The sequence below is a fragment of the Alligator sinensis genome, unplaced genomic scaffold (genome assembly GCF_000455745.1).
Source record: "Alligator sinensis unplaced genomic scaffold, ASM45574v1 scaffold1086_3, whole genome shotgun sequence".
Taxonomy (NCBI): Eukaryota; Metazoa; Chordata; order Crocodylia; family Alligatoridae; genus Alligator; species Alligator sinensis.
Window position 1 is genome coordinate 1,689,788 of NW_005841975.1, and position 13,356 is coordinate 1,703,143.

The 13,356-nt window shown below is 45.2% G+C and overlaps 1 protein-coding gene across 13 annotated transcripts in view; it reads right to left on the reverse strand.

Annotated features, from left to right (window-relative positions):
* Positions 1 to 2,903: 2,903 nt before the first annotated feature.
* The window catches only part of EPHB1 (EPH receptor B1), a 365,941-nt gene continuing 355,488 nt past the window's right edge, over positions 2,904 to 13,356 (reverse strand). For all 13 annotated transcript variants that reach the window (XM_006021000.1, XM_006021003.1, XM_006020996.1 and 10 more), the window contains one exon: positions 2,904 to 3,316. In XM_006021000.1, the coding sequence (XP_006021062.1) occupies positions 3,187 to 3,316 (130 nt within the window). In that variant the 3' untranslated portion in view covers positions 2,904 to 3,186. The remainder of the gene's footprint in view (positions 3,317 to 13,356) is intronic.

Below are 13,356 nucleotides of genomic sequence, written 5' to 3' on the forward strand. Positions count from 1 at the left end.
AATTGCAGAGCCACTGGCTTTTCTTAAAGCTGGGCACTATATTTGCCCTTTTCCAGACGTCCGGGACCTCCCCTGATCACCACACCTTTTCAAAGATAATGATCTTTGAAAACGCGTGGTGATCAGGGAAGGTCCTGGATGATTGGAAAAGGGCAAATATAGTGCCCAGCTTTAAGAAAGGGAAGAGGAGGATCCAGGGAACTACAGACCAGTCAGCCTCACCTCAGTCCCTGGAAAAATCATAGATATCCTCAAGGAATCCATTTCTAAGCACTTGGAGGAGAAGGTGATTAGGAACAGTCAGCATGGATTCACCAAGGGGAAGTAATGCCTGACCAACCTGATTGCCTTCTATGATGAGATGCCTGTTTCTGTGGATGCAGGGAAAGCAGTGGATATGACATACCTTGACTTTAGCAAGGCTTTTGATAGGAAGTATGGGATGCATTAATGGACTGTAAGGTAAATAGAAAGCTGGCTGGATTGTCAGGCTCAACAGGAAGCAATCAATGGGTCAATCAGTAGTTGGCAGCTGGTATCAAGTAGAGTCCCCCAGGGGTCAGTCCTGGGGCCAGTTTTGTTCAACATCTTCATCAGTGATCTGGAAGGCGGGATGGAGTGCACCCTCAGCAAGTTCACATATGACACCAAGCTGCGGAGTGGGGGATGTAGTAGATACTCTGGAGGGTAGGGTTAGGATTCAGAGGGACCCAGAAAAATTGGAGGATTGGGCCAAAAGAAATCTCATGAGGTTCAACAAGGACAAGTGCAAAGTCCTGCACTTAGGATGGAGCAATCCCATGCACCGGTACAGGCTTGGGACCAACTAGCTAAGCAGCAGCTCTGCAGAAAAGGACCCGAGTGTTACAGTGGACAATAAGCAGAATATGAGCTAACAGTGTGCCATTGTTTCCAAGAAGGCTAATGGTACACTGGGCTGCATTAGTAGAAGCATTGCCAGCAGATCAAGGGAAGTGATTATTCACCTCTATTCTGTAGTGGTGAGGCCACATCTGGAGTACTGTGTTTAGTTTTGGGCCCCCCACTACAGAAAGGATATGGACAAGTTGGAGAGAGTCCAGTGGAGAGCAATGAAAATGATAAGGGGGCCGGGACACATGACTTACGAGGAGAGGGTGAGGGAACTGGGTTTATTTAGTCTGCAGAAGAGAAGACTGAGGGTGGATTTGATAGCAACCTTCAACTCCCTGAAGGGTGTTTCCAAAGAGGATGGAGCTGTATTGTTCTCAGTGATGGCAGATGACAGAACAAGGAGCAAGGGCTGAAGTTGTAGCAAGGGAGGTTTAAGTTGGATATTAGGAAAAACTTTTTCATGAGGAGGGTAGTAAAGCACTAGAACAGGTTACCCAGAGAGATGGTGGATTCTCCATTCTTAGAGGTTTTTAAGACCTGGCTTGACAAAGCCTTGGCTGGGCTGATCTAGCTGGAGCAGGTCTTACTTGGAGCAGGGGGTTGGACTAGATGACCTCCTGAGGTCCCTTCCAACCCTAATTTTGTATGATTCCATGATTCCACATCATCATCATCCAGCCACTTCTTAATTACACTGGTTTGAGGGCTATACACAGTGAAGTAAATATGTTGTGTGCCCAAGCCCATTGACAGCATTTTCAGTGAATGGATACACTTCACTGAAGCCTCATTGAGGACTACAGACCTTCTCAGCTCTGACTGCTTTTTGGCAGTGAAAGGTAGACGGAGAACAAGAGAGCAGAAGGCTAAAAATATCACCTACTAATAGCAGAAGAAAGAGGCTGCCATCCACATATATCAGTCCCTGGATCCTCAAAGGGAATCCAGAGTTCTGTGAAATTTAGGCACCTAAATACCTTTGAGAACTTCGCTGTCATTGAGCATCAAGGCATAAGAAGCTCCCTCTGGTTGAAGGTGGCTGAAAGAAATGGGTAGGTTCAAATGCAAGGAGCTCTGTTGCCAAACCCACCCTCCTCCCTTATTTCTGTTAAAAAGACTAAGGGCAGATTTCCCACTGGTGTCAATGAGAACAGTAAGATGCCCATTGATGTTGACAGCAGCAAAGTTCAGTCATCACTGAGCCCTGCCAAAAATCCCACCCTTGTGCAATGAGAAAAATAGAGAGCAGTAAAACCGGAGTTAACATGTGGAGAGGTAATTCATAAGGTAATTCATTCAAAGTAATTCATAAGGATGAATGTCACCACTGTGTCCACTTACGGACTAGCCATGGCTGGATTGATGATTCCTCAGATTTATTTAGTATTCAACCCATGTACTTTAAAACCCTAAGAACTGAGTGCAAGGAGTTCCCCATAAGCTTGGATTCATGCGATTAGTCACAGCAGTCACATTGTACTGTGTCTATTTTCTGACGAGAAGCAGATGGAAGCTTTACTGATGCTGTGCTCACAACAGGGTGAAACTCCTCCCTGCTCAGAAAAGCTTACATACTCTTGATGTCCTACTTAAGTCCTTTACAGTAGGACTTCAATGGTGCATGGGACCTGTGTTGATGGGCTTCGCTGGTGCATGACCCCTGTGCTGTCTCCCTACAAAGAAGTGAATTTCACCCAAGACAGAATTTAAGATGCCGTTTCCCTGCATGCTCATGCATAAGTCTTTGAAATTAACTTTCTGTGAACATCTGTGGAGTTTTGCAAGAAGCAACCATAAATAGAGATGAAGATCAAAGTGGATGCTTTCAAAAATACAAGACACAAAACCGGTGTAATTTGGCATAACTCCACTTAAAGTCGTGGGCTTATAGAACTATGACAGCTGAGGACTGGGCCTCAAATAAATAGCCATAGTGCATTACCGTTCTGGTATTCACCTGGCTCTATCATGATAATAATATTTCAGCAGAAAACAAATGTCAATAGCGGGGAGAGGGAAAATGATCAGGCTTATTTTGTCATTTTTATTGAGTGCAATTTTCTCTTTAGTACAATATTCTCTGAAAGGTACTGTTACAAACTCCGACAATTTCAACACAATCAACAAATCGGGGAAAAAAATTACAATGGGGCGAAATCTTTTACAGACATCTCATTGGCTATGTACAGGACAGGGTATCTGCCAACCGGCACAGTGCATGCTGCTGAGGTGGTGGCTCCCATAGCTTCTGCTCACTGGGGCAGAGCGAGTCCTCAGCACGAGAGCCTGACATTGCTGTGGAGAGGTCAAAGTTCATCTTGTGGAGCATGGTGGTGGGGTGCCTTGCCAGTGAAAAAGGAAGAGGGCTGTGTGACGGTGAGCCTTCCTGTCAGGATTGTCCTGTATCCATTTCCTTGTGGGATGGATTACTGAAGTAATGCCCCTATAAGGGAAAAGATAAGAGGTGAGTTTATTTTAAGGAAAAGAAGAAAAGCAGGCCTTCCCATCACTAATGCCATGGCAACATGGAAGAGAGCATCAAAGCGCAGCTAAGAGATGGCATGCCCCCTGGGCACTGGCTAGCGTGCTGGCACTAGAAGCAGCAATTTCTGTAGGTTTGCAGTCATGTACAGAAGTCTTCCTGGGCTGCAGGGTTTAAAAGCAATCACAGCTGCATGCCACATTCAGTAAAAATGTGTGCTGACTCCTTAGGTTCACGTGTCATGGTAAAACTCACCAGCCTGCATGAATTCCCAACCTGTTGCATCTTCATCCTGACCACTCAGCTGGGAATTTCTTGCAAAGACAATGACCATGGACATAGTTTAATGTTGAACTGACCCAACGGAAGACACAGGACTTTTGTTAATTATCATGAATTCATTTTATCTACATAGTAAAACCCAAGTCCCTTGGTAATTTTAGCCGTTGGAGATATTAAATATATCAGGGACCTGCTGCGTGAGCATAGAATTGATGGAGCCAAACTTTTTTTTTTTTAAATGATAAATGGTTTCTTAAGAAAATGGAAGTTTTTATTTTAAAAAGATCCATTCTCCTCAACTTCTAGGGAGTTCTGGCACAAAGAGCAAGCCTGAGACAAAGAGCTGTAGGAATACCTCCCTTCAAACATCTGACAAAATAAGCTGCTTGTTTTCGGCATTTTTTTTTCACATTTGAAAAATCATATGCTTCCATGGAAACAGGTCTTGGTTGCAACTATAGTCCATTTCCTATAGGTCTTACAGTCCCATAGATGTGGCACCAGAGGTGCATGAGAAAGGTGGGGAAGGAGAAAGGACATGGATGGCAATGGGATATTCTAAGTAATTCATGACAGTTACAGGTCCATCAGAAGCTGTAGTCCCAGGGATCACAAGAGAAGGAGAAACCCCCCTGCCTCCTGATATTCTGGCCAACCGCATCATATAATCCTTTTTCACAAAGGATTCACAAAGGTATGTCCACACCTTGAATATTATGGCCAGCTCTGGTCCCCACATCACAAACAGGAGATAGTAGAACTGGAGAAGATCCAGAGAAGGGTAACAAGCATAGATAATGGTATGGAGGGGCTTCCAAATAAGGAAAGACTTAATAGGGTAGGCCTATCCAGTTTAGAAAAGAGACACTTGAGGGGGGACATGATAAGGGTTTACAAAATACTAAATGGTAAAGAGAAAGTCAAAAGAAATTATTTATTCTCTCTTACAATACAAGAAGTAGGGGTCATAAAATGCAACTAGTAGATAGGAAGCTTAAAACAAACAAAAGGAATTTTTGAAGCTTTTCCCCATGCATAAAGGTGACCCCCCCAAAAAAATGCCTGCTACAGTGCTTGTAGAAAGCTGAAAAGAAGGCAATTGAGACTGGCTTTGTTGACAGAAAGAAGGTTGGAGGTGGTAAGAAAACAGCATAGCCAGATAGGGTAAGGGCTTTGAAAGTTAAGATAGGGAGTTACTGTTTGATGGGATGGAACAGAAGAATAAAATGAAGAGATAAAGAGAGGTGATAGACAGAGAGGAAGATGGTCCTAAATAGCAGCAGCCTGAATAGTATGGAAGGGATGTTGGGTATACTGATGCCCCAAGATGACTGGAGCCTTAATGACTTTTCAGGAATCGGATGTTATAGCAAGACAGAGACACGATGAGTGATAAACAGGACTGGCTGTACAGTGATGTTTGCTTCTCATTACGAATATGGTGTTTTTCTACATTTTTCTTTTTTTCAACTTCTTGTGAAAAAGGAAACCAACTTTCTTGTTATTTTCAAAAGCTGATCCCGCCCCCCGGCTTTGTTTCTCAAGGGAACTGCAGAAGAATAATGTTAGGGGGAGGGGAAGACATATTCTGGCAAAGAATCCTTCCAAATAAAAGTTCACAAAAGTTTTTGTTAGAAACTGCAGACAAGGCTTGTGATCTAACCCTCTGCCCTAAGTAAGGGGTACTGCCCTGCCAGGGGGACTTAGCAGGCATCAAGAGCATGATTTCAAGAGCTGCCATGTTCCTGGCATGGCTCACCTTGCCCTTCGTACAGGTTCACCGTGGGGTGAAGCCAAGTGTCTACTTGATCATACACAGTCTCTATCTTGCTGCTTGGCCCAGCTGTGTGGTTCCTCGTGACAGAGAGACAAACACATAGGTGTAGAAGCCCCCATAACTCCCATATAGCCCCTTTTAAATGGACAGCAAAGCCCACAATCTCAGCCTAGATGATCAAGCCAGTTAAAGCAGAACAAAAGGGGTTCAAAGGAAACCACACCCCTTATCCTCCACCCACATAGTGCCACTAGCAGAATCCTTTATGCTATGTTGCAAGGAAGTTTTGATGCAGGACATTTCTTGCCACTAATAGATGCCTCTTTCTCTCCGTAGACGCAACATGACAACTTGAATTCTCCTCCTCCTCTCCTCTGGTTTTATTCTAGGCTGGGGTAATTACCCCTGGCTTTCACATCTGTGCTAGAGATTAGCTCCAGCTCTTGGCTGTGTTAGCTGAAATCTATGCCCCAGGCAGTGGAGTTAATAAGAGGAGAATTGACACTTCTATTGCTCTAATGCCAGCATGAACCATAACTTTAATAAAACCAGGTTTGCTTAATGTTGCAGTAGTAATAACCCCTGCCCAAATGCTGCCTCTTTTCCCGCTGCCTTTCATCTGCACTGCATGGCTCAATCAGAGTCTTTATAGGAACCTGAATTACCTCTTTCTCCCCTCCCCTTTTTTTTTTTTACATCTTACTGGGACTTCCAGGCTTAAATGACACACACAGTGTCTGCTCAACCCAACAAGGATTTTTTCAGTGGACAGATCTGCTGTAGGTGTGCTAGAGGCGAGGAGTGCATTTCACATGAACAACAGATAAGTGGGTTTAGGCTCTATGTGGCTCTGGAGTTCACAGCTGTTTGGATCTAGGCCTTTGGTCTAGACCCATCATGCATAACAGTGAGCAGTCACCGCAGCTGCAAACCAGCAAGAAAGACTGCTGCCTGCACCCAACAAAGGCACAACTCCACTGCCAGGATAGGCTGATGCTGCCCCTGAAGTTCAAGTTCTCTCTCCTTGTTGTCGACAGGTTGTATGAACAAGAAGAAAACTGTGCTGTTAAGGCCAGCAGAGAAAGCCCATCTTGAGCATCCACGAGATGGATATGTCCTGCTCTGTCCACATAAGCAATCCCCAATGTTGGTTCCAGCAGGGACAGAACCATGACTTCCATCACCCGCTACATGAGCCTTCACCACCTAAGCTAAAGGAACAGCATGGCTAAGCTGCCAGCAGCCGACTCTTATCCTCCCAATTGGCCAGTTGCTAAAAAAGATATTATCCCACACATGCAGTTTTGGAAACTCTCTCAACAGGTGCAGGACTCTCCCTCTCTCCCCTCTCTTGCCCCAGTAGGTGTAATTGGAGGATGTGGTGAATCACTTATCTAAGAAAAAGAAAAACAGCTCATGGCACCTGATTTGAAAAGAATGTAGGAACCTGCGAGTTGGTTTGGAAGGAGAGGATGCTGTAGTGGGCACAGGGCAAGCTATGTGGTTACATGCAAATGTTGAGTTCATTTCTCACGTAGCTTGACCATTTTTCATGTAGATTTCTTCTCTTGGACACTGACCACGTGTGAATGCCAAAAATTTAGTACATAGAGGAAGATTTCCAATACAGCCAGGGGCCATCCTGACCACAGGTATTAGCTACCAACGTCTCATCCTCAACCACCAAGCTCCTTTTGGCATTGTGGAAGTCCAAGTCATGAAACATGGTTTCCCTTATTCAAGGCTACTGATCTGAATGAGATAAAGTCTAACCACAATAACCACCAGGCGGGGCTGGCCTGATTTACCAGTCCTGCCCAAAAGGCAAGTAGCCCAGGTATGGGGGTAAGATCTGTGCACTGATGAAAGTGGGGATGTGATGTTTTAGCCAAGGAGTCTCTTTCTGTGTCTGTTTGGCATAGCCCTGGGCTAGATTTTGGTGCCCATTTTAACTGATCTAAGGACAACGCCTCGTGAAGGAAAAGAACCAAAGCTCAATACTGATATGTATCTGGAAAGGACTCCAGCTGTTAACTCTGAAGAGGAGGAAGACCCAGATGGCATTTCTATGCCCACCTGGATTGGAACAGCCCCCATGAATAGAAGAGAAGGAGGCGAAACCAGCTTTCTGGCTTCATCTTTACTGAAATCAGGGCGTGGGCACAGAGGTAAACCTGAGCTCAATCTCTGGCCATATTTAGAACAGATTCGGGACACCATGTACTGATGGAGACAACCCCACAGCCTCCCCGCAAGAAATCCTCTGTGTGCCCCTAAGGGGAATGGCAAGTTAAATGAGATTTTTTGTTCTCCCAGAGACTGCCTCTTTGAACATGAAAATGGCATGTTTCCTTCGCCAGTGGTGGGAAAGCGTGGAGGACTCTGTCATAAAAAGAGCAGCCCTAGGAGCGCCTCCTACTCACACTGAAACTGAGAAGTGCTGCACAGCAGCAAAATCCCATTATTCAGTCACTTCAGGGGGGCCAAGAAGCTTTTAATGTACAATTGCACCTTCGAAACACAAAAGCCGCCACATTAAATAACAAAGCAATTGACCGCTGCGTCCCCTTGCTTGGCTACTGATAACTGGGAATCGCCAACATAATTATACCAGGGCATCTGTACTACTGTCCTAACACACTGATGCTTTTTTAAAACATTCCAGCTGTGCCTGACATTTTACTCCTATTAAAATTCATCATTGCACTGAATAAAAAATCATTTTAGCAAACCTAGGTAGTAATGAAACTTTTATTTAGTAATCTGGAGTTCAGCAGAACAAAGGCTAGCCAGTTGAGGTGAGAAAGCGAGAGCGGTGAGAGAGAAATTGAAATTGCTTAAAAGGATGGCTTCAGTGGAAGGAAATACAGAGATCTGTGTATTTCTTGCACACTTGGTTCCATTTTCAGCGCTGTGTTCAGGGATTAGGTCTCATGAATCACATTAACGTTAATGAGAATAGAAAGGCAGAATCACCGAAAAGACGCCAAAGTGGAAATGCATCCTAGTTATGTTTTACAAAGCGCATCACAGGCAGGATGCAGCAGACGATGTCTGAAATGCTGCTAAATGGGACACACCTCCCAGGCCCGCCTCCTCCCGTGGTGTAAATCACTTTGATTACATTGGAGGCAAGGAGGCAACAGAGAGTTGAACCAACTGCAGATTTGGCCGCATCAGAATTCAAACAGTGAGTGTAAAAGGAAGACTAGTCTTTCACAAGAGGGAGAACGGTCTTGCAGGTAAGGCTTTAAACTCTGGTGAACTGTGTACGTTCTGGGGCTGCTTCTTCCATAGCTATGCCAGCAGTGCATCAGAAAAGGGAATTTTTTTTTTTCCTGCAGGCCTCCCTAGGCATCCTTCACAAATGACAGAAACTGTACTAGCAGGAGACCTCGCTAGACAGGGGGTTTTGCCAACACTGCACTGTCATATAGAGGGTATGATCTTCTCACCACCCTTACAGCTATAACTATGCCTGGAAAACTTTGTAGAATAGTCTGAGACTTGACAGTCTGCCGTGAGTGCCTTTTAGGAGGTCGCTCAGGCCCCTGGCAGATGTTCAGCTCAAGGTACCATGCCATCTGATGTGCAATCCCAACAATCACACTTCCTGCCATGCTACATGAGGATAAGATCCCCATCACACCAGATTGCTGGTGCCAGCGAGCCTGAGACCTGAGGGTGGGAGCCCCAGTCAGCTGCCACTCCCAGCCTCTGGGGCAGGGTGGACTTGAGGGCTATGCTGTACCCTGGAGGCTGGGAGCACAAATCAGCTGCTGTTTCGTGCAGCAGGAGCGCATTGAACAACCTCGACTCTGATGTGACCCAGAAACTGAGCGGCAGGCAGTTGATCTGCCCTCCCATCCTGGAGAGAACATGGGAATCAAGGACTCCCATGTGCTCCCCAAGCTGAGAGCCCCAATCTGCCTGGGCACAAGTATAATTTAAGGCGTGATGGGAACCAGCCACGAAGTTCTTTCTTGCACATTTTTTTATAATACACCATTAATTACATTAATGTTTGTCAGGGGTTGCTACTTAAGATGCGATTAACTGGTTAACTGGTTAATCATATTTTAAGTGCAACATCTGCCAGGGGCCTCAAGTCAGAATCCCATTTCACTTAGTAGATAACCAAAGTGCAGCTTGAGATTAATCCAACTAGAGCGTAGGAGCAATTCGATTCCCACTCTGGGCACATAAGTGCTCCCATTATAAGGGGGAAGTCTGTGTAAGAGGATCGTCTTTTGGAGGGCAATCCCATAGGCCATGGAATGGGGTGGGCCACGTGGGCCATGGCCCGACCAACTTTTAACATGTTAATTTCTATAACCCACACATGCGCAATTGTCATTCCGGTTAAAACTGTATAGCTATTTTTTTAACTGCATAGCTAGCTAAATTAATGTGCTAAAAGTTGGTTGGGCCCTGGCCCAGGTGGCCTACCCCATTCTGCGGCCTCTGGGCAATCCTATTCCTATAACACGAGCACTTGCTCACCCAGGAGGAGAAATGGAATCACTCCTGCACAGTGGGCATGTCTACATGTGCATTTACACCAGCCTACATTTACTGTGCAGTAAATTACTATGCAGTAAGTTGCAATAGGCCAGCGTCTACATGTGGAAGCATAAAGTGCATTAATGCTGTGTGTGGAATGACTTGCGACTAAAGTTAGCCCCAAGTCAGTCCATACACACAGAGTTACTGTGCAGTAAGATGTCTACCCATGTGTTACTGCGCAGTAACTAATCGGGTGTAAATTTTATACTGGCATGATGCAGGTACCAAATTTACACTCAAATCAGCATAAGTTGCCATGTTTACTGCACAGTACAGGCATGCACATGTAGATGCATGCCCATACTGAGCAGTAATTTTGGTTACTGTGCAGTAAATGCACACATGTAGAAGCAGCCAATAGCTGGGTAACTCAGATATAGCCTCAAGCTGCACTTTCATTGTCCACAAGACAAAGAGGGATCAAACCCATACTCTGTTCAATAGCTCTAAACAGAGTCTAATAATACCTCCTTGTTTATCAATGTAGGTGTTTATCAAAAAAGGCAAAGAAGGTCCCCTCTGTTTCATGTTTATGCAGTGCCTAGCACAATGGGAGAGAAATGAACCATAAACGACAGATGTTAGTCACGTCCCTTACTGAGCTACCAGAAATTGAGGAGAGTGGGAGAATAGAATGGGGCTTTGATCTCAGGCTACAAACACTACTGGTGTATTAACAGAAATAAAAAGGCTACATTCATGAGATGAAAAGCCATCAAGGCTGCAAAATATTATTAGTATTAATATCAGTTGCATAATAAATAATGTATTATTCAGTATTTTGATAGCATACTGAGTTATGCCGCCTTTTAAGGCTCGTGGGCAGCTTTACAGAATTACAAAATACATGAATACACCGATTCTTCATATTTGCACACAATGCATCTGATCGACTATGTAACCAGCACAAAGCCAATATGCCTCCTCCAACGGTTATAGTGAAAGGCTGAATATGAGCTGCCAGTAGCATGGAGTTAAATAAAAGCATGAAATTGGAAGGAGATATGGAAGGACATGAAAAGATGGCTCCCTAGTTTGTGTGGAGGGTAGCGGGAGGGCAAAGCAATCACTGTATCTTTAATTGTTCACACAAGCTCTCCCTGGGGATCAACCCTCATAATGCCATCTCCCTGGGGAATCCAAATTGTCAATGAAGTGCAGTTTCACACTTAAATGGGGAGGATAATTTGACAGCCACAATTAACTCAAATGGGGCTTTGATTCCCTGAAGGGAGGCTATCCAGTAGTTAAGAGTTAAAGCATGCTTTCCCTCTTAACACTGCTCTCCTGCCAGGTGTGTGCAGCAGAAAGCTTCTTAATTTCCATAGGCATTAAGAGAGAGAGAGAAGACAGCACAAAGTGTAAGCAGTTGGTGAGGTCGTGCAAGGTGGGTTCAGTACTTTCTAATTCCTCTATTTTGGCGACAACAGAGCCAAGCCTGGGGGTGCTGTGAGAGAAGCTAGCAGCAGACTGCTCTTCAGAATACCTGCTGGACATCTATTCCTCAGGCTAATCCAGACTGCTCAGAAAAACAGGAGGTGAGTAAAGCCTGCTAATGTATAGAGGCTTCCAAATAACTCCTCTCTAAACGAAGACAAATCTGGTTTAACACTTTTGCAAAGGCGAGCTTCAAACATGGGGAGTCCATTCTAGGCAGCTCGTGCTTTGGGGAAAAAAATCCCATATATCCTTTGTAAACACAGTCTAGGAGCACTTATGTTCTGAACTGGCTAATAATAATATTAGGGGCCCTTGCATCTGAGATTCTTGCGGTTCTCAATAAACACAAATGAGTTTAGCCTTACAACAAACCTGTGAGATAGGCCAGTATTGCGGGCTGCAGAACTGGCAATGGAGAGGTCAAGTGTAATGCTGCACACAATACCTGAAGCAGAACAATACCAAGATGAAAGTTTCCACGAATACAAATGATTGTTCCCCTGCTTCTGTACCTTATGGCACCACCAGCATGAGAGATACAAAGGCAGGATGTGAGCTGAATTTTCCCTCTTTCTTTATGAGCCCAGTTGAACCCGGGTAGTGGCCTTCACCTTGTGCCCCTTTTCACATTGACTTGATGGCATGTATGGAAGAGTCTTGCCTTGCCCCTGTGCCGGAGGCATGAGTTGGGATATTCCTTTGATCCTGACCCCCCACCCCCATGTGGTGGTGAGGGGCAATCCTTACGGGATGATGATCCCTTTACTTCCTGGCTGTCACTTTGTTTTCCCTACTTATGAATTTGAAACCATTGATAAGCAGATAAATACTAATAGCCAACTGAAAGACCAATGTATTTTGCCTGTGATGCAGTGAAATATGACCTCCCACCCCAGCAAGAAACAGCTGTAGGAGGTACTGTGTGTTTAATGATCAATGCATTGACAGCAGGACCTGGGGTCTCTCAGCACTTCACAGGGAATCAGGATTAAATGATTCTGAAATCCTAAGCGTGTGGAAGGGGCTTCTTTCCAAAACACCTAGGTGAGGGAGTCAAGGGACCCTGTGAAAATGTTTTAACAAATTTGTGGATAGGGGAAAGTAATGACTTTTGCAATCCCACGCCTCTATGGTACACTCTAGAGAGCTGCAATCTGCATTTCAGATGTAAAACTCCCCAGGCATCTTGCTCCTTAAACATAATACTTGGCATGGTCTGTATTTCATGCTGTCAGTCCCACTCAGTACTAATTAGCATTGATAATTGCACTGATGTTAACCATCATTTTCATGCCCTATCTCCCCACCTTCAAAACAAGGGTTCAATTGCCTAATGAGACCCCTGAGGATAATCATCAAGGCAGAGGGACAAATTCACCCCTGGTGTAACTTTACTGATTTCAGTGAAGTTATTCCAAGGACTGAAGTGCCCAAGGAAAGCAAATATCGGCAATCTGCTATGTGACAGAAAGAAGATTGAAGAGGAGGGAGGAGAGGATGGAGAGATGTGCCTCTGAGAAATGGTGGGGAGAGGTCTACAGCATGAAGTACTAAGGAGGCCTGTGCGAAGCAGAAAATATTCGATTCGACTTCAGATTTGGCCAATTTGGAGGGACAGTGATTTGATTCGCTGATTCAAATCACTCCCAATTCAAATCACTCCCGATTCGACTCGGATGATTCGGATTCGGCTGCCCAATCGGGCCAAATCTCCTCTGAATTGAACAGGCAGTGGCAGCAGTGTTAGTGACAGGGGAGTGGCAGCGGCGAGCAGGGCCCCACCCCCGACCTGCTCCCCATGGCTGCCCCACCCAGCACCAGCACCCAGCACTTAAAAAAAAAAAGAAAAGCCCCACACTTACCAGATGCAGCAGCAGTGATCAGGGCCTTTGGGGGCTTGTGGCAGAGCCCCCCCCCCCCCCGCAGGCTGGGACAG